General features: G+C 44.8%; 1 protein-coding gene across 1 annotated transcript in view; it reads left to right on the top strand.

Moving 5' to 3' along the window:
• acer3 (alkaline ceramidase 3) overlaps window positions 1–22,507 on the top strand; it is a 202,575-nt gene that overhangs the window by 165,225 nt on the left and 14,843 nt on the right. The window contains exons 7-9 of the mRNA XM_078545041.1: window positions 9,824–9,882; window positions 17,001–17,102; window positions 18,852–18,959. Coding sequence (XP_078401167.1) covers window positions 9,824–9,882; window positions 17,001–17,102; window positions 18,852–18,959 — 269 coding nt within the window. The remainder of the gene's footprint in view (window positions 1–9,823; window positions 9,883–17,000; window positions 17,103–18,851; window positions 18,960–22,507) is intronic.

The following is a 22,507-nucleotide window of genomic DNA, read 5'->3' on the forward strand; positions in this document are numbered from 1 at the left end:
TCATGCTGTTCATTGAATACTTCCTTGTCAAATTACTCCTTCCAAAGTGTATCACCTCACACTTTTCAGGGTTAAATTCCATCTGCCACTTATCTGCCCATTTGACCATCCCGTCTATATCTTCCTGTAGCCCAAGACACTCATCCTCACTGTTAACCACCCAGCCAATCTTTGTGTCATCCTCAAACTTACTAATCCTACCCCCCACATAGTCATCTATGTCGTTTATATAAATGACAAATAATAGGGGACCAAGCACAGATCCCTGTGGTATGCCACTGGACACTGGCTTCCAGTCACTAATGCATGCTTCTGTCATCACCCTCTGCCTCCTACAGCTAAGCCAATTTTGAATCTACCTTATCAAATTACCCTGTACCCCATGTGCATTTGCCTTCTTTATAAGTCTGCCGTGTGGGACCTTGTCAAAGGCTTTGCTGAAATCCATATAAACTACATCAGCTGCACTACCCTCATCTACACACCTGGTCACCTCTTCAAAAAAGTCAATCAAATTTGTTAGGCATGACCTCCCTCTGACATGGCCATGCTGACTATCCCTGATCAAACCTTGCCTCTCCAAGTGGAGATAGATTCCCTCCTTCAGAACTTTCTCCAATAGTTTCCCTACAACTGACGTGAGACTCACTGGCCTGTAGTTCCCTGGCTTATCTCTACAACCCTTCTTAAATAGCGAAACCACATTAGCTATTCTCCAGTCCTCTGGCACCTCCCCCGTGGCCAGAGAGGAATTAAAAATTAAAAATTTCTCAATTTGAGCAATCCACCCAGATAGGCTCCCTTTGCTTGAAACCTGAACAATCTCCAACGCTTGGGTTCGGAGGTCCTTAACCTGATAGATCATCACGAGTGATGTGTTGCAGCAAGTGACTGGCTACCAGCATTTTCATATTACCAAAACAAAAACAGGAAATGCTAGAAAAACTCAGCAGGTCTGACAGCATCTGCGGAGAGAGAAACAGAGTTGACATTTCGAGTCCGTATGACCCTTCTTCAGGCCTAACTGCCCTCTGAAATGGCCTAGCAAGCAAATCAGTTGTATCAAACCGGTACAAAGTCTCACAAAAGGAATGAAACCGGACAAACCAACTGGCATCGACCTAGGCACCGGAAACGACAACGCCAAACTCAGCCCTGTCGAACTTGCAAAGTCCTCCTTATTAACATCTAGGGGCTAGTGCCAAAATTGAATTCAGAGAAGTGTAAAAATAATAGGGTAGTAATAGTGGGGGATTTCAACTTCCCCAACATTAACTGGGTTAGTCATAGTGTGATAGGTTTAGAAGGAGCGGAATTCTTAAAATGCATCCAGGAGAGCTTTTTAAGCCAGTACGTAGAAGGTCCTACAAGAGAGGGGGTGGTCCTGGACTTAATTTTAGGAAATGAAGCCAGGCAAGTGGTAGAGGTATCAGTGGGGGAACATTATGCAGATAGTGATCATAACTCTGTTAGATTCAAGGTTGTAATGGAAAAGGACAAGGATGGACCAGAAATCAGAGTTCTAAATTGAGGGAAGGTCGATTTTAATAAGATCAGATATGATTTGGCCAGAGTGGACTGGGAGCAGCTATTTTTAGGTAAATCTGCATCAGAGCAGTGGGACTCATTCAAGAAGGAAATAGGGACAGTACAGGGCCAACATATTCCAATAAAGACAAAGGGTGGGACCAACAAATCCAGGGAACCCTGGATGTTGAGGGATATGCAGGATTGGATAAAGAGAAAAAGGGAGGCTTATGGCAGATACCGAGGGCTCAAAACAGCGGAAACCCTAGAGGGGTATTGAATGTGTAGGGGGGATCTTAAAAAGGAAATTAGGAGAGCAAAAAGGGGGCATGAAAAACATTGGCAGGTAAAATAAAGGAAAATCCAAAGTTATTTTACAAGTACGTTAAGTGCAAGAGGATAACTAGGGAAAGAGCAGGGCCCATTAAGGACCATCGTGGTAATTTGTGTGTGGAGCCGAAAGACGTAGGTAGAGTTCTAAATGAATACTTTGTGTCAATGTTCACAAGTGAGGGGGATGACGTGGGTATGGAAATCGGACAGAAGGACTGTGATATAATTAAAGAAATTAACATAGAAAGGGAGAAAGTTCTAAGTGGCCTGGCAGGCCTAAAAGTAGATAAATCTCTCGGCCCGAATGAAATGTATCCCAGCCTGTTGAGTGAGGCAAGGGAGGAGATAGCAGGGGCGCTGACAATTTTCAATACCTCTCTGGCCACAGGAGAGGTGCCAGAGGACTGGAGGACAGCCAATGTGGTACCGTTATTCAAGAAGGGATAATCCAGGGAACTACAGGCCAGTCAGTCTAACCTCAGTGGTGGGGATACTATTGGAAGCAATTCTGAGGGACAGAATTAATCTACACTTGAAGAGGCAGGGATTAATCAAGGACAGTCAGCATGGTTTTGTTAAGGGGAGGTCATGTCTGACCAATTTGATTGAATTCTTTGAAGGGGTGACCAGGTGTGCAGATGAGGGCAATGCATTTGACGTAGTCTACTTGGACTTCTGCAAGGCTTTTGATAAGGTCCCATATGGGAGACTGATAATGAAGGTAAGAGCCCATGGGATCCAAGGCAATTTGGCGAATTGGATCCAGAATTGGCTGAGTGGCAGGAAGCAGAGGGTAATGGTCGAGGGGTGTTTTTGTGACTGGATGCCTGTGTCCAGTGGGGTTCCACAGAGATTAGTGTTGGATTCCTTGCTGTTTACGGTATATATAAACGATTTAGACTTGAATGTAGGAGGGTTGATCAGTAAGCTCACGGATGACACGAAAATTGTTGGGGTGTTAAATAGTGAAGAGGATAGCCTTAGATTACAGGAGGATATCAACGGGCTGGTCAGATGGGCTGATCAGTGGCAAATGGAATTTAATCTGGATAAGTGTAAGGTGATGCACTTGGGCAGGGAAAACAAGGCACGGGAATACACGATGAATGGTAGGACCCTGGGAAGTACCGAGGATCAGAAGGATCTTGGTGTGCATGTCCACCAGTCCCTTAAGATAGCGGGACAGGTAGATAAGGTGGTTAAGAAGGCATAAGGGATACTTGCCTTTATTAGCCGAGGCATAGAATATAAGAACAGGGAGGTTATGCTGGAACTGTATAAAACGCTGGTTAGGCCACAGCTAGAGTATTGCGTGCAGTACTGAATCTGCATTATAGGAAGGATGTGTTTGCACTAAAGAGAGTGTAGAGGAGATTTACTAGGATGTTGCCTGGGCTGGGGTGTTTTAGTTATGAGGAGAGATTGGATAGACTGGGGTTATTTCCCCTGGAGCAGAGGAGATTGAGAGGGGACATGATTGAGGTGTATAAAATTATGAGGGACATAGATAGGGTAGACAGGAAGGAACCTTTCCCCTTGGTGGAGGGATCAATAACCAGGGGGTATAGATTTAAAGTAAGGGGCAGGAGGTTTAGAGGGGATGTGAAGAAGAATTTTTTCACCCAGAGGGTGGTGGGAATCTGGAACTCACTGCCTGAAAGGGTGGTAGAGGCAGAAACCCTCATAACATTTAAGAAGTATTTGGATGTGCACTTGCAATGCCATGGCATACAAGGCTATGGGCCTAATGCTGGAAAATGGGATTAGAATAGTTAGTTACTTGTTTGACTGGCGCAGACTCGATGGGCCGAAGGGCCTTTTTCTGTTCTGCAGACCTCTATGACTCTGTAATTGGGAGAGCTGTCTCACAGACTAGTCAAACAACAGCCTGACATAGTCATACAGAATCCTATCTTACAGATGTTGTCCCAGACTCCACTGTCCCACCGGCAGGACAGACCCAGCAGAGGTGGCGGCACAGTGGTACACAGTTGAGAGGGAGTTGCCCTAGGAGTCCTCAACATTGACTCCAGACCCCATGGCATCAGGTCACACATGGGCAAGGAAACCTCCTACTGAATACCACATACCACCCTCCCTCAGCTGATGAATCAGCACTCCTCCATGTCAGACATCACTCAGAGGAAGCACTGAGGGTGGCATGGGGGCAGAATGTAATCTGGGTGGAGGATTTCAATGTCCATCATCAGGAGTGGGAGGTAGTAACACCACAAGCTGGTCAAGTCCTAAAGGACATAGCTGCTAGACTGACACTGCGGCAGATGGTGAGGGAACCAACAAGAGGGAAGAACATACTTGACCTCATCCTCACCAACCTGTCTGCTGCAGATGCAGCTATCCATGACAGTATCAGTAGGAGTGAGCACTGCACAGTTATTGTGGAGACAAAGTCCTGCCGTCACATTGAGGATACCCTGAACTGTGTTGTGTGGCACCATGCTAAATGGGATAGATTTCGAACAGCTCTAGCAACTCAAGACTGGGCATCCATGAATGTCCCTATCCACAAATATCCCCATCCTCATTGATGGGGGAAGTCCAACACATCAGTGCAAAAGATAAGGCTGAAGCATTTGCTACAATCTTCAGCCAGCAGTGCCAAGTGGATGATCCATCTTGTCATCCTCTGGAGGTTCCCAGCATCACAGATGCCATTCTCTGGCCAATTCGATTCACTCTACATGATATCAAGAAACAGCTGAAGGCACTGGATACTGCAAAGGCTATGGGCCCTGACAATTTTCCAGCAATAATACTGAAGACTTGTGCTCCAGAACTTGCCTCGCCCCAGGTCAAACTGCTCCAGTACTGCTACAACACTGGCATCTACCCAGCTACGTGGAAAATTGACCAGGTATGTCCTGTACACAAAAAACAGGACAAATCCAACATGGCCAATTACCGCCCCATCAGTCTACTCTAGACCATCAGTAAAGTAATGGAAGGGGTCATCAACAGTGCTATCAAGCGGCACTTGCTTAGTAGTAATCTGCTCACTGATAATCAGTTTGGGTTCCACCAGGGTCACTCAGCTCTTGACCTTATTACAGCCTTGGTTTAAACATGGACAAAAGAGCTGAACTCCCGAAGTGAGGTGAGAGTGACTGCCCTTGACATCAAGGCCGCATTTCACCGAGTGCGGCATCAAGGAGCCCTAGCAAAACTGGAGTCAATGGGAATCAGGGGAAAATGCTTCACTGGTTGGAGTCATACCTAGCACAAAGGAAGATGGTTGTGGTTGTTGGCGGTTAGTCATATCAGCTCCAGGACATCACTACACGAGTTCCTCAGGGTAGTGTCCTCAACCCAGCCGTCTTGAGCTGCTTCATCAATGATCTTCCTTCCATCATAAGATCAGAAGTGGGGATGTTTGCTGATGATTGCACAATGTTCAGTACCATTCGTGTCTCCTGAAATACTGAAGCAGTCCATGCCCAAATACAGCGAGACCTGGACAATATCCCAGCTTGGGCTGACAAGTGGCAAGTAACATTCGCGCTACACAAGTGTCAGGCGATGACCATCTCCAACAAGAGACAATCTAACCATTGCCCCATGACATTCAATGGCATTACCATCACTGAATCCCCCACTTTCAACATCCTGGGGATTACCATTGATCAGAAACTGAACTGGAGTAACCATATAAATATTGTGGCTACAAGAGCAGGTCAGAGGCTAGGAATCCTGCGACGAGTAACTCATCTCCTGACTCCCCAAAGCCTGTCCACCATCTACAAGGCATAAGTCAGGAGTGTGATGCATACTCCCCAATTGCCTGGATGAGTGCAGCTCCCACAACACTCAAGAAGCTTGACACCATCCAGGACAAAGCAGCCTGCTTGATTGACACCACATCCACAAACATTCACTCCCTCCACCACCGATGCACAGCAGTAACCGTGTGTACCATCCACAAGATGCAATGCAGGAATTCACCAAGGATCCAAAGACAGCACCTTCCAAACCCACAACCACTACCACCTAGAAGGATAAAGGCAGCAGAACACTTGGGAACACCACCACCTGGAAGTACCCCTTCAAGCCACTCACCACACTGACTTGGAAATATTTAGCCATTCCTTCACTGTCACTGGGTCAAAATCCTGGAACTCCCACCCTAACAGCACTCAGGGTACACCCACACCACATGGACTGCAGTGGTTCAGGAAGGCGGCTCACCACCACCTCAAGAGCAATTAGGGATGGACAATTAATGCTGGCCTAGCCAGTGACGTCCACCATCCCGTGAATGAATAAAACAAATTTAAACCATGTTTCGTTTTTCAGATTTGGGGAGGCTATCAAAAGTAAACCACTTGAGCCATGGAAATGCCATGCTTTACTCTGTTGAGGAACCCAGGCCTAAGATAAATCATAAACTTGCAACTAGGTGGCAATAATGTTGGTGAGATTCTATCTTCCATGTTTGAAGCATCCCTTGAATAGTCCTAAGTACATATACATTGAAGGAGCACAATGCTGCAGTAGGTATGATGCAAGGCTAGTAATCCAGAAAATGCACATTCAAATGCCGCCATGGCAATTTGAGAATTTTAATCCAATTTTTAAAATCTTGAAATAAAATAAAACTGGTATTGTGAAAGGTGACCATAAAGTTGTCGGATTGTTGTAAAAACCCAACCTGTTCAGTAATGTCCTGTAGGGAAGGAAACCTTCCATCCTGGAATTTTTGTCCTTTGTCCTGAGATTCTGATTCTATTTACAATGAACATGAAGAGCTGAATGCTAATATATTTCTGCTGCAAGACAGAAAGTCTTCACTCCTTGGTCTGTCCTAAGCTAGTTGATTTGAATCAGAGCTGCAGTTGTGATGTTGCAGTTGTCTTTAGTGAACCTTTGGGTAGGGTAGGGTGGGGTGGAGAAATTATCCAGAGCTTTAGTTTTGGATCACTACTCCATGACTCCTGCTGGGAACCTACATGAACAGACATTGGAATTAAGCTCTGGGGTTTTTTTTTTGGGAGGAGTGAGAGGGCACATGGTGAGGTGGGGCAGGTCCTACAGAGCTAGTCGCATCAATGGAACAATATCCTTGTAAGAGTTAGCATCTTAACAAGTAGAGGTGTTAACATTGGGAAAGGGGATAAAAATGCAAACATCCTCATAATGGATTTTACCTGAAGGTATATTAAACCTCTACATTGGAATAAAATAGTTCTGTATCTGGGAGCCATCTAGATTGTAAGCAAGCTCTTCTAACTAGTCAGACGCTATTCTGCTTGAAAGTGCCTGGCAGTAAACCTTAGGAGTCTCCCCGATTTGCTGCCCCAATCAGCCCCCCAACATTTTCCCGGCAGCCCACCACATTTCAGAGTGGACAGAAATAATTAAACAGAACTTGGATGCTGTAGCAGAGGGAGATCACAGCATTCAAAACTCTGGAAGCAAAACTCTTTCACAGATACAACCAGATAAAAAAATGTGTTCATTCTTCCATAAGGTGTTGGCAGCATTTGAAGTTTTAATTGCTAGGTTTGGCATGGAGCAGTATAGATCCAAGGGAGGAAGGGAAAGAAGCAACTCTGGGTATGGTCACAGTAGTGAGCTGCTTCATGTAACTAATTTATCAGTAACAATGACACTAAGGTCCACAAAATATAAGGTGGAGTAGTTATGGTTGCAGGTCTTACTACTGGTAGAAGCCAATTGAAGTGCTTATGGAGTATTTTGGCTCAGCAATAAAAGCTTGAGTGGAATTTTCCACATGTTATATGCATACCAATATGCTAAATAAAACCTGCCCTACACTACAAGATGCAGAACTATTTTAGTGTCACATCAATAAGCTTATTATCTGAATAATGGTTTCATAATGCATACACAATGACCTCCTGAGATAACCATGATGGTTTTTCATCTATTACACCTACCCTCCAAACAATCTCAATATCTTTGCTTTTCTTAAATTCCAAGTATTCCAGTTTGCATACTCCCTCTGCCTGAATTAAAATCTAGATTAATTGCACTGTTTTCTACACCTGTATCTCATAAATAGTTGCTTCTACAAGATTTAAAACTGAGGCTCAACATTGCCATTACCTCTTTAATTCAGACCACAGTTGGACAAAGTCTGGCTCTACCACACTGCTTACTGAGAAGTACCATTTGTGACTATCATGAGGCTGCAAAGACTTAATACTGAACCTTTTGTAGATGTGTGGGTGTAGACTTTATTTGGCTAATCTTCATTTCCAAAATGAAAATCCTCGTGATTTGTGATGTTGCATAAATAAACATTTCAATAAGCAGGATAGTCAGAGGACAATGGATTACTCTCTGGAGCACTTCTTCTTTTATCATTTTTGTGGATGTTTGCATGGCACCTTTGTTGAGCAATTGATCATCAATTTTGCCATATGCTGGGCATGAGCACCATTGTAACCTGACCACTCAGTTTTGTTACTGCATTCTGTGGTTGTCCACAAACTCCTTGCGTATCCCTTTATTCTTCTCTTTCCTTCCACAAGGCGGTGGAATTTGTTGGGCAGGAATCTCATGACAAAAATTTCCTCCGTTTCTTCAGGTTTGGGAATGATGACTGATTTTATCCCCGCCCCCCCTTAACCGCCATCCTCCCAGCTGTTGTTAGGGGAGTGTTAACTAGGACTATTTGTTGAGCTCTATACCACCCTGGGCTAAGATCATATTTTACAGATTACAAATCCAATGTCGGCCAACCAGTCTGTATGACTGTACAAGACTTGACAATGCTTTTACCTACTAGGCTATCAAGACCACAGTGACCTTCCACTTGTAGCATCAAATTTTAGCACGAGTCTTCTAGTTTGTATCAGTGAAATCTGCAACTGGCCTTTCCCAGCTGTTGGGGCTACTAATTTATAAGTGGATAAATAGGTTTTCAGGGCTGCCTTTATGACCCAAAAGAAATCTGCAATTCTGTTGCCTGAACTAATCAAACGTTTAGAATGATGCAAGATCACTTTTAAAAATTCATTCAGGGGATGTGGGTGTCGCTGGCTAGGCCAGCATTTATTGCCCATCCCTAATTGCCCTTGTTCAGAGAGCGTTTCGGAGTCAACCACATTACTGTGGATCTAGAGTCACATGTAGGCTAGAGCAGGTAAGGACTGCAGATTTCCTTTCCTAAAGGACATTAGTGAACCAGATGGGTTTTTACAACAATCGGCAATGGCTTTGTGGTCATCATCAGACTTTTTATTCCAGATTTTTTATTGAATTCAAATTCCACCATCTGCCAATACCAGTCCAGTGACAATACCACTATGCCACCGCCTCCCCGTAAATGTGTAATGAACTGTGGGGTAGTATATGTGAACATGGAAGGGATTTCACAGTCATTTCCATAATTTAAAATGGAAGTTAATCTGAAAAGCTCCCCCTCAAAGAACATCTGGAGAGACTCTGCATTCGCTTGGAGAAGGGTACATGAGGCTAAATTTTACACTCCCAGTAAGGGCTGTGTTCAGAAAGTGATAAAGTCAAGGCGTGGCCATAACATTCTAAACCTTCAGGCGCTAAGTGGTTTTTTTGTGGTGCTGCACTCTGAATCACTTGCCTCGTTCAATGATCTACCATTTGAATTCTAACCACAAGCTAAAATTTCTTAGGTGGTGCATTACAATTCTAAAGCAGAACAAGTGTTCTCTGCCAAGACAAACTTGATATAGCAATAAGTGACATTGTGTAATCTGTAATAGTGGTGAAAAGTGTAAAGTTTGAAGCCTCTTCCTTCCAGCCAAACAGATTCAAACAGGCTAATACGATATGTAATATCAACAGAAATATGATGTTTTAAATGTTTATTTAAATTGATGAATGGAAAGGCATGTTTATTTGTTCCCATGCGCTAATGTAATAATGGTTGTAAAGTCATTCAGTTTTTCAGAGGAACTTGTCCATTTGTGCTCAACGTTTCCTTTCCTTTCCTCTTTTGCAGGTCATGTACGGCTTTCTAGTCGGCTGTCTAGTCCTACGATCAGTATATATTGTCACCTGGTAAGTAGTGTTCAAACAAAGTGCAGCCCCTATGGTTTTCAAACTGAGCTTCATGGACCTGTCCAAGTTTGCAAAGGTTTTCAGTGGTCCCGATCTCATGATATAATCTTCCGGACCATTCAAAGTCACGCCACATAGGCTATGGTAGCCGAGTGTTTATGCTGCAGGTCTAGAAACCCAGAGGTTTTCAGCTTATCATAGAAAATTCCGAATTTGAATTCAGTGTGAATCCAGAAAAGTAATAATGAACGTTCCAAGATTATTGCAAAAACCCAAGTCGGTCACTAATCGTCTTCTGGAACCTGCCTACCCTAGCTGGCCCAGCCTACATGTGATTCCAGTCGCTACCCTATGTGGTTAACTAAATTGCCTTAGGGCAACTTGAAATGGGCAATGAACGCTACCTTGCCATTGTTGCCCACATTCTAAGAATGTAAAGCAATCCTGATTCACTTTACATTCTTGTTTTGGTGGTACCTTCCCACCTGAGATCAGCTAACTAAGCATTGATTCAGGATTTTGTGCGTCAACCTTGGCTCGGTAAGTAACACTCGCCTCTGAATGAGAAGGTCGTGGGTTCAAGACTTACTACAGGGACTTAGCAGATTGTCCAGGCAGGCACTTCAATGTTTCATCAGCACTGCATTTAACTGACGTTCCATCTGGCTTCTCTGGCGGATGTAGAGTTTGAAGAACAGGGAAATTCTACCAGTGTCCATTCTTTCTTTCTTTCCAGGGGAAGGCATCCCAGATCAACTGCATCAACTCTGTGTTGTAGGAAAGAGTCCTAATTAAACTGATGCAGTTCGGGTAATGGAACAGTGCAATCAGGAGATTTGCTTTTGAATGTCTGCTTGTAGCTCAGGCGGTCTCAGATGGATCAGGGAACTTTTAATCCAAACCTATTAGGAGCTTTCATTTAAACTTGAAGGTATTTGGTGCATAATGTTACAATTCTGTTACTGAGCCAGCAAGTTAAAAGGCAATAACCTAGAGTGCAGCATCCCATCAAGGTTAAAAGGAGAATAGAAAAGGCAAGATAAACCTGGAAATAAATAATACCGAGTTATAGCATTGAACATACGAGACCCATTACTGAGCGTGGTTTCCAAAATATTATTTCTTCTTGTGATGTTGTGTGTTTGTTTTCATTTTGTTTGTTTTGAACACAAGTATTCTGAGGTAATCTGGTCAGCTTGAACTTTGGCTGGTACTCTCCCGGATCCATTTAAACTCTTTAGAGCACTTTGTTCCATGTTTCTATTCAGTGCAGGAGTGATAAGAACAGGGCCACTCCACTGGCGTATCATTTTCCTACCAGCAACAATTTAATCTGTGCTTATTAGCTTCGGGCTCGCGATGCACATCAATGAAAGTAGTAGACAAATATCTCTTTGTCGCATCTGTGAAGGGAAGCATTAATGTTTTGCCTTTATTCTGGTTTCAAAAAAAAGTCTCTGAAATTTAATCAGGATTAAGAATGTCTGGATGTGATCTGGCATTTATTCTTGTGGTTTAAAGTTTCCAGAGAAATTCTGTTTTACATTGGATCTTCTATCTTGAAGTGATTCCAAATTTCATGATCGTCAATTCATTGCACGCTGCCTCTGAATGTAGTTATAATAGTGGACTGGAGAAATGTAGAAATCATTGCATTTCATTAGGACAGCCTATTCCTATAAAGCCAAAAACTGCTCAAAAAAGTTTTTTTTTATCGTTTTGTTGACCATCGGCAATTTGTACCGATTTTCTGACCCCACTGTGTTCCTGCATCTATCTATTAGGAGTTTTGTGGCACTGTTTGAAAGCAATGTTTCGGATGGAACTGGTGTGACATTATGAGACACATGCATATGAATGTTGAATATTATGATTTGTAGGCTCACTATCTGATCACAACACCCAGTGCTTGAAGATGTGAACACAGGCCATCCTTTACGGTCATCCACAACAGTTTAGTGTAGCAGTGTGATTAGTGGCCTAATTTGAACTTATTACTTAAATCTCTCTCTCTCTCTCTCTCAGGCTGTCCTTTGGGGTCGAGGATGACTTGCATCCACACTAAAAATGAGTTCTCAGGTGACTGAAGAGCCCAATGCATTACCTACAGTCTCTCTCACAGGTGGGGCAGATGGTGGTAGGGGAAATGGGTGCGTGGGGTGCCCGGGTTGCCACACGCTCCTTTCGCTGTCGACGCTTGGCTTCAGCTAGTCCTTGGTGATGAGACTTGAGGTGTTCAGCTCCTTCCCGGATGCTTTCCCTCTACTTGGGGGCGATCTTGGACCAGGGATTCCCAGATGTCGGTGGGGATGTTGCACTTTTTCAAGAAGGCTTTGAGGGTGTCCTTGAAGCGTTTCCTCTGCCCTCCTGAAGCTCGCTTGCCATGTCGAAACTCCGAGTAGAGCGCTCGTTTCAGGAATCTCATGTCGAGCATGCGGGCGATGTGGCCCGCCCAGCGGAGCCGATCGAGTGCTTCAATACTGAGGATGTTGGCCTGAGTGAGAACACTGACGCTGGTGCATCTATCCTGCCAATGGATATGCAGGGTCTTGTGGAGGCAGCACTGGTGGTACTTCTACGGAGCTTTTAGGTGCTTGCTGTACATAGTCCAGGTCTCTGAGCTATATAGGAGGGCGGGTATCACAACTGCTCTATAGACCGTGAGCTTGGTGCTGGGTTTGAGGTCCTGGTCTTCAAACACTCTCTTCCTCAGGTGGCTGAAGGCTGCGCAGGCACACTGAAGGCAGTGTTGAGCCTTGTTGTCGATGCCTGCCCTTGTCAACAGTAGGCTTCCAAAGTAAGGAAAGTGGTTCACGTTGTCCAAGGCCTCATGATGGATTTTGATAATGGGGGGGGGCGGAGTTGGTAGAGGAGTTTTGTCTTACAGATGTTTAGTGTAAAGCCCATACCCTCATACGCCCCAGTGAAGATGTTGATGATCGCTTGGAGCTCAGCCTCCGAGTGTGCGCAGATGCAAGCATAGTCTGTATACAGTAGTTCAATGACAGAGGATGGGATGACCTTGCATCTGGCCTGCAGGCAGTGGAGTTTGAACAGGTTCCCGCTTGTTCTGTAGTTTAGCTCCACTCCAGTGGGAAGCTTGCTGAGGGTGAGATGGAGCATTGAGGCAAGGAAGATCGAGAAGAGCGGCAGTGCAATGACACAGCCTTGCTTGACCCTGGTCTGAACGTGGATTGGGTCTGTGGTGGATCTGTTGGTCAGGATCACGACTTGCATGTTATCATGAAGCAGGCGGAGGGTAGTGACAAACTTCTGGGGGCAGCTGAAACAGAGGAGGATGCTCCATAATCCTTTGTGGTTGACAGGGTCGAAGGCTTTTGTGAGGTCAAAGAAGGCTATGTACACGGGTTTGTGCTGTTCCCTGCATTTCTCTTGCAGTTGCTGCATGGTGAAGATCATGTCTGTTGTTCCCCTTAGTGGGTGGAATCAACGTTGTGACTCTGGGAGGAGCTCTTCAGCCACAGGGAGGAGGCGATTGAGGAGGATTCTTGTGAGGACCTTCCGTGTGGCCAACAGCAGGGAGATTCCTCCATAGTTACTGCAGTCAGACTTGTCAGCTTTCTTGAAGGGGGTCATGATTCCGGCATCTCTAAGATCTCCTGGTATGCTCTCCTCCTTCCAGATAAGGGAGATGAGGCCATGTATTCGCGCCATAATGCTTCTCCTCCCTGCTTTAGTGCATCGGCGAGGATTCCATCTACTCCTGATGCCTTGTTGCCCTTTAGCTGTTGAGTGGCCTTTTTTACCTCGTGCCGGATTGGGGTTGTGCTGAGATGGTGGTGGGTGGCATGCTACAGGAAGTAGTCGAGGACACTCACATTGAAGACAGAGGGCAGAAATTTTCGCTTGGCAGTCAGGCACGCGCCTGACCCGCTTGAGCATGAAATGACACGCATTGACGTCAGCCGAGCGTGCCAACGTCAACGCATACTCGCGCGATAGCTCGGTCAGCAGGCACGCACTGGAGCCGGCATTGCATCTGCCGACAATTAAAAGGCCTGTTAAGGCCATTAAATAATCAATTAAGCTACATTTTTTCACTGCCCGTCCAACCTAATGGTTGGCAGGCAGGCGAAAAGGCCAAGCGGCCTTTGCATTTTTTTTGGAAACCTCATCCATGGGTGGGATGAGATTTCCAAAAGCAAATAAAAATAAAATAAAAGTTTAACAATTGAATTAAGAACATGCCCCTGCTCATGAGGGACATATTTTATTACATTTTTATTTTCTTTATTTTTTTTATATCTCTTCATCTCCCTGAGGCAGCTCTGTGCCTCAGGGAGATTATGGAGTGCTCACTCGCGCGCATGTAAGAGGTTTGCGCTCGGCCCGCTCGCCCTCCCCCACTCCCCGCACAGGCAGTGCTGGACGCTGCCGCTCACGTTTCACGCTGGGCGGGCCTTAATTGGCCCGCCAGTGTGAAATTGCGGTGCGGTCCTTGCCGACTGCCCCAGCCGAGCCCGCCCACCAAGGGCAAAATTCTGCCTTGAGTCTCTGTTAAGAGGATCTTCAAAGTGCTCTTTCCAGCATGCGCTGACTACCTCTCAGTCCTTGATGAGTGCCTCTCTGTTCTTGGCCAGCAATGGAGTGGGGCCTTGGGTGCTTGGGCCGTAGGTGGCCTTGACTGAGCTAAAGAAACCTCGTACACCATGGTTGTTGGCTAACTGTTGGATCTACTGCTGGATCTCATTGAACCAGTCTTGATCGAGTGACCAAGCATCTCTTTGCAGGTGCTGATGATGGAGGCCTTGAGGGCAGACCAGGCACTGTGGACACTGACTCTGGGTCACTGGGAGTCAGCAGGTTGGCAGTGAGTTCTTGGATGAATAGGGCTTTCTTATCAGGGTCCTTGAGTGCCTCAGTGATGATTTTCCTGCAGCATTGTTTCCATTGTCGTCGCATAATTTGGGGCTACGTTGATGTTGATGACAGGGCGAATTAGGTGGTGGTCCATCCAGCAGTCATTGGCTTTGTCATGGTGCGGGTGATATGTACATCCTCACTCGAATACTGACGTTGAGCAGGTGCCAGTGCTTGGAGCAAGGGTGTTGCCATGAGGCTTTGTACTTGTCCCTCTGACGGAACAAGGTGTTGGTTATGACGAGGTCTTGTCCTAAGCATTTTGTCAGGGGCAGGGTACCGTTGGTGTTGGATTTCCCTGCCCCCGCTCTGCCGATTAATCTTCCCAGAGGCCTGTATCCTTACCAGCTCTGGCATTGAAGTCGCCAAGGATGATCAGCTTATCGCCCGCTGGGACTCGGGCCAGGGATTGTTTGAGGCTGGGATAAAATTCCTCTTTGGACTTGTCTGTAGCAACCACTGAGGCATACACGCTGAGGACTGTAGAGCATTGGTTCTGGGCTCGGGTGAGCCGAAGAGTCATGAGGCACTCATTCATCTTGCAAGGGGCGTCTTTGAGACGGCCAACTTGTTCGTTTTTAATGGTGAAGCCAACCCCGTGGAGACGATGATCCTCTACTGGTTTACCTTTCCGGAAGAAGGTGTAACTGCCACCTTGTTACTTCAGCTGGCCTTCCCCTGCCTGCTGGGTTTCATTTAGGGTGGCGATGTCACTCAAAGCTTCTGAGCTCCCAGGCAGTAATAGCAGTACGCCGTTCTGGCCTGTAGCGGTTGTGGTTGTCCATAAAGGTCCTTATGTTCCAGGTCCCAAACTTCATTTTAAGGGGATGGAAGATACACGTGCTTTTTTTTCCTTTTAATGTAGGGTGGTGTTACACACCAGCTACTACACGGGCTTCACGGAGCAAGGCCTTGGTCCAATGGCAAGGGGATCCGAGATGATTGAAGAGCAGGCTCTGCTGTGTGGGCCTAGGACATACAGTCCTGATACTACATTGCCTCGGATGTGAGGGATGCTGACTCCTTCCTGTAAGATCTTGTACAGTTTGCTCTCATAGAGAAGCTGAGGATGCCTCACGTTCCATGATTTCCAATTTCACTGCTACCTCCTGCCCGTTGGTGATATTAATCGCCAGATAGATATCGCCAAACGAGCCGCTGCAGATTTTCCTGACCAGTTTGTATTTTCCACCGACGATAAATTCCGCTTTCGAATCACTGGCGTTAGCCATCTCGTCATTATTATATTTTTCTCTCTCTCTCAGCACAACGACAGGTGGGACGTGAACATAGAGAAGCCACCAGGATGTGTTGCTTTCCCCCCACCCCGCTCTCCTGAATTATTCAGATCCGTTTCTTCCTGCTTTTCCTATTCCCATCCTTCCCTTCCCTTCCCCGAGCGTCACCGCCTCTCCCTAATGCTCCATCTTCTCCCCCAATCAATGAAGTGATGGGGGTAGGGCAGTCGACTGACCCGAGATACTTTAAATTTCGTAGGGGATCAGCAAGCGAGAGAGTCTCATGGTATAGTCAGTGTAGTCCAGAGCAGAAAATGTTGAGCTGGTGTTGCGAGGAATCCAAGAATTAGAAGCCAAGCTTGAAAGATGATGTAGATCTTGGTTTTTCCAGAGTTTGCAAATCAGGAAAGAAGAGAAAAAATTACAGCAGATCAGAAGGAGGGGCTTACTTTTTTTTCCAATGTAATCCAGTGCAGAATTATGGTCTAGATGCCCGATGAAGTCGAGGAATTTAAAACCAGATTTGAGAGAAAATCCACAGCCAGGCCTTTTCCAGATTTTTGGCAAAGCTCACGTCGAGGGATGGGCTTTGAGCTGTGAGACAGAGGCTATTTAAAATAGCAGTTAGCTTGAAGCTTATGTTAAAATGCACCCGCGGTTGGAATGAGAGGAATTTAATCAGCAGATGTGAGGATTTAAAGGGATGAAACCGCAAGGGATGGCAGCAGGCGGCCATTGATAGATGGGTACGGTGAGGAGCTCCCTCGGAAGCTGAGAGCCTAGCAGGAGCCACCTTGTCAGGACTCAACCAACACAACCAAAGTACACTTTCTGATCATTTATTTCTTTATGGTTTGCATGCAACGTGGCTCCCACATTTGAATACACCATAAATTCTTCACTGGCTGTAAAACACTTGGGGACATCTTAAGGGCATGAAAGGCGCTATATAGATATAAGTTTGTCATCTTCATAATTTTAAAAGTATTTTTCTTCCAGGGTTTATCCTTGGCTGAGGCCCCTTGCCTATACATCACTCGGGGTATTTCTGATGGGCTTTATTCTCTGGAATGTAGACAACATCTTCTGCGGTAATTTGAGGTACGTTTTATCCTTTTTAATCGGGGATAGATGAAATATTTTTCCAGAGCAAGTTATGATGGTCAGGAGCATATTGGCGCAAAGGGTGATGGAAGCTTTCTCAGTAAATATATACTGAAAAAGAAAAGTATACAGGTCTACAGGGAAAGCACGATAGAGTGGATTAATTAGATAGCTTTAACAAAGAGCTGACCCAAGCATGATGGACCAAGAGGCTGCCTTTTGTGTTATATGATTCTATGATATGACTCATAAATGTAAATGCTTCCTGAATTTTTTCTCCCGTTCTTAGCAATTTTTCCCCTTCTTGTCCTCTGGCAGTGTCAATTCTGATTGAATTCAGTTTCATTGGTTGTTGCTGGTATCTCACCCAAGTGTTTACTGTTCATACGAGGAATGGTGATCCAGACTGTTTCCAAAAGGTGTCAATCAATATTGGGAATATAGCAGATGTTCTCCCTGCCCCAAAAGTTGTTATAGAGCCATAATGGCACAAGTAGAGGTCATTCGGCCCATTGAGTCCTTGCAAGCTTTCTGTAGGGCAATCCAATCGGTCCCCTTTTCCTGCTCTATCCGCATTGCCCTGCAAATTTAGTTTCCTCAGTGACCCACCCAATTTCCTTTCATTGATGGTCTCCGCTTCCACTGCCCTCAAGAAGACAGCGACTTCCACATCGTTACCACTCGCTGTGTAAAAAAGTTTTTCTTTAAATCCCTCCTGCAACTCTTACCAAAAACCTTAAATCTGTACCCCCAGTCCTGTACGACCAGTTAATGGGATGAGCTTTTCTTTGTATACCCTATCATAACCTTGTACTCCTGCATCAAATCTATCCTCCTCCTTTGCTCTAAGGAGAACAACACCAGCTTCTCCAATCTAGCCTTGTGGCTAAAATCCCTCATCCTGAGAGCCATTCTGGTAAATCTTCTCTGTAAGCTCAAGGACACTCACATCCTTTCTAAAGTGTGGTGGCCAAACTGGATGCAATTCTCTAGCTGTGGCCTAACTAGAGCTTTATAAAGGTTCAACACTGACTTCCTTGCTTCTGTACTCTATTTATGAAGCCCAAGATCCCCTATGCTTTGCCAGCTACTCTCAATACATCCTGCCACCTTCAAAGATAAATGCACATCTCTGAACCCCCAGGTCCTTCTGTCCCTGCATATGCTTTAAAATTGTTAAACTATCAAGTCTAGAATCATTGAATGGTTATAGCACAGGGTATGTTGTTTGACATTTGACCCATTATGTCCACACCAGCTTGTCTATATTCCCTTCTGCCAAAATGCAACACCTTCTTCGTATTAAACTCCACCTGATACTTGTCTGTCCATTCTGCTGCCCTGTCTAAATTCTATTTTAGTTGATTTGTATCATCCTCATTATTTGCTGTACCTCCAAGTTTGGTACGATCAGAAAATTTTGAAGTGTCACGATGTATCCTGATACCCAAGTTATTTATGTATATATATCACAATTCCTTGGTTCTTGTGGCAAACTATCCGTGTAGATTTTGAGTTAGGACACAGCTGGTCTTGGCCAAATAACTCCATAGTTGAATTAGTTATCAGTGCCCCTGGGCAAATTTTCCACATGAACAGCTGCTCCTTGGTGAAAGAGCCACTGGCATCCATGGAACTACCCCCGTATAGGTTGGTAAATAGAGCAATGGACGCCAAAATTGGTAGAATTGGTAATATGTGACTTTGGTTGACTTTTGAAATGTAATTAGTCTTTCCTCTCTCAAGGGATATCCGGCAAAAGCTACCATTCCATCTCCTAGGTGCCATAACGCAGTTTCACGCTTGGTGGCACATTCTAACAGGCCTCGGCTCCTATTTGCACATTCTCTTCAGGTATGTTTCACATCAAAGTTCTCGGCTCTCTTACTTAAAGATGCAAAATGATTTTAAAACTATTTTGGCTCCTTTCTCCCATGAAAATACAGAATGCACTGTCTCCAGTTTGTTAAACAAGCAGACCCAGGGCTTTGGATCAGCTTTCACTTCACCAATGCAGACCCTCAAGAATGGCACAGTTGTGTTCAAGGAGCCTTAGTAAAATTGAAGTCGGTGGGAATCAGATGGGGTGTGGGGGTAAATTTTCCCCTGGCTGGAGTCATATCTAGTACAAAGGAAAATGGTTGTAGTTATTGGAGGTCAGTTATGTCAGCCCAGGCCATCTGCAGGAGCTCCCCAGAGCAGTGTCTTTGGCTCAACCATCTTCAGTTCATCGATAACCTCCCCTCCATCATAAAATCAGAAATAGGGATGCTCACTGCGCAGTGTTCAGCACCATTGCAACTCATCAGACAATGAAGCAGCCTGTACCTGAATGCAGCATACCTGGACAACATTTGGGCATGGGCTGATAAGTGGCAAGTAACATTTGCACCACACAAGTACCAGGCAATGACCATCTCCAACAAGAAAGTGCCTAATCACTTCCCCATGAGATTCAACAGCATTGCCATCATCTAATTCCCCCACCATCAAAATGCTAGGGGGGTCACCATTCGTCAGAAACTCAACTGGGCCAACCACACACATGCTGTAGCTGTGAGAGCATCAGAGGCTGGGCATTCTGCACCGAGTAATTTGCCTGTTTTACTGCATAAGTGTGTGTGGTGGGGAGAGAGAACTTTACAAGCTGGATTTCTGCATATGCAACACTTGGAGTAGAATGTTTGGCAGAAGGAGAAAAAGAGGGAACTTGTATTTTCACAAGCTGCCAGATGTTCCAAAGCACTTTATAACCAGTGGAATATTATTGGAATGCAGGCAAGTGTTGCATATTGTCCTTGAGAGTGAACTGTTGCAGCTTATCATTCTTAGACCGTTCTTCAGGGTGTTCCTTCCCCACGTCCCCTCACGCCCCCACCCTGCCCTACTCTGGTGTCTTGGCCAATATTCATCCCTTAACTAATATTCCTAAAACAGATAATCTGATCATTTACCCAAATACTGTTCTGTGCTTAAAATGGCTGCCACAGTGACTTCACTTTTGCGAGAGGTGCTTTATAAATTCAAGTTCTTATTTCCCTAGTGGATGATGGGGGGTGGTGGTGGTGGAGTGGGTAGGAGATCATATTAGTAATCATGTATTGATTCTGAATGGGGGAAGGTGTGATAGAATGAATAATATTTTCTTGCTCTTGATATTTATGTGTGTTTGACGTATATGTTTGCTAATGTCAAATGAAATATGCTTATTAATTCCTTCTGCACGACTGACTTTGGAATAAGAGGATCCCTTTTTTTAAGGATATTTAGAAAACATTCTGTGGAAGGCAGGGGCCAAGCGGTACATTGCAAAGAAATGATTAGAGTCAAAAAGCCAGACCGTGACCTAGGGGGTCATGTGCAAGGTCAGATTACGACTGTGAGAAACTTTGTACACATTCCCTTTCTTTTTTCTAAGTAAAGAGGATTATGTTTTGAATGCATTAGGGAAGGAATTAGCTAATTTAACTTTCAACTCCTTAAAATAATAAATTTGTTAAGACATTCTGACAAATTTTATTTTAATTGACATTAATGATGTTGATATATTCCAGGAACAAGAGCATGAGTGTAGAGAAAAGGACGAGGCCTAGAAGGGACGCAGCCATTTAGAACTTGCGGCATGAGGCTGGCCCTTGTTTTGCTGCTAACTTGTTGGGGAGGGATTGGTTGGAGTATTGTTTTCCAGCTCTCAAATGACAAAGCAGCTTTCCAGATTGCAGTTAATGTCAGCAGTTGACCCTTTAATCTTGTTTCATTTGCTTTTCTGCTGTGTCTGATCCCTTGCAGCTCTTTTCCAACTCGCTGCTCAGCTCAGTTGCTGTACTATATCAAAGTGGGGTGGGAGTGTAATTTTTGTAGTGCGAGCAGAGGGTCATATCTCCATTGAATATTAAACATTCTGGGATATCCCAAGGTTGCGAAAGGCAGTTTACAAATCCAAGACTTTTCTCTTTACCTTTTCAGACATGCAAAAAGCTCCCTTTGTACCAGGCAGAGACAAGAGCAGTAGGATAGGAATGCAGTGACTGTTAAAGTATGTATGTAGACAGACATTGCCGCCATTCTGCACCAGTAGTAGCAACTTTAACGAGATGAATGACCAGTAGCTTTGTTTTGCTGGTGGTGTATTTTTTATTCATTCATGGAATGTGGGTGTCACTGGCAAGGCCAGCATTTAGTGCCCATCCCTAACTACCCTTGAGATGGTGGTGTTGAGCTACTTCTTGGTCATCTGCAATCCATGTGGTACAGGTTGAAGGGAGGATTGTTGTCCATACTCTTCTTGAAATGGTGCCATTAAAGTTCACCTTCACCACTGGAGCAGAAGAAACCAAAATTGAACATTTCTAACAACGGGATCTGCTGGCCTTATGTTTCACCCTGCAGGGATTAATCTCAGACTGGCACATATAGTATAATAAAGCTGTAATATCACAGAGGAACAGAGTACGTTTAAATATTTTTTTAATCTTGGTTTGTTACAGTGCCGTGCAAAGTTAAATCTAACCAGTATTGAATCGCAACCAGACAAAAATGTGTTTTTTATTGAGAGGTGAATTGGAAAGCACTGATTAGGTAATGCAAGCTTAGGTTATAACAGCTCAACAGTTATAGTAAGGAGAGAGGTTACTTAATTCTTGTCTCTTGCTCCAACACAGTTTGCACTGTATTGGCGGCTGTAACTTCAACTGCTAGATCCTTAGCTCTGGAATTCCAGCCCTCTCGACCTCTCTACCATTCTCTTTTTCTTGCCTCTTTGAGTGAGCTTTTGCTAATCTGCCTTAATTTCTCTCTGTGGCTTGGCATCCAGTGTTTCCTGATTAAGCTCCTGTGAAGTGCCTTCGGGCATTTTAACATATTAAAAGGTGTGATTATAAATGCAAGTTGTTAATTTGGCTTGAGTTGGTTGACCTCATCCAGGGTTTTATAAATTAACTTCTACCTCTAGAATCCTTGGGCTTTTTTTCTTTATTCTTTGATGGGATGTGGGCATCACTGCAAGGCCAGCATTTGTTGCCCATCCCTAATTGCCCTTGAACTGAGTGGTTTGCTAGGCCATTTCAAAGGGCAGTTAAGAGTCAACCACATTACTGTGGGTCTGTAGTCACTTGCAGACCAGACCAGGTAAGGACGGCAGACTCCCTTCCCTAAAGGACATTAGTGAACCAGAAGGATTTTTTACAACAATCAATGATAGTTCCATAGTCACCTTTACTGAGACTAACTTTCAATTCCAGATTTTATTAATTGAATTTAAATTCCACCAACTGCCGTGTTGGGATTTGAACCCATGTCCCCTGGGCATTAGCCTGGGCCTTGGGATTACGAGTCCAGTGGCATTACCGGTGCAGCACCATCTCCACTTGAGGGGTGGGGGGGGAGTGGGTTTCCCCATCGTG

This window comes from Cetorhinus maximus, chromosome 7 (genome assembly GCF_964194155.1).
Source record: "Cetorhinus maximus chromosome 7, sCetMax3.hap1.1, whole genome shotgun sequence".
Taxonomy (NCBI): domain Eukaryota; kingdom Metazoa; phylum Chordata; class Chondrichthyes; order Lamniformes; family Cetorhinidae; genus Cetorhinus; species Cetorhinus maximus.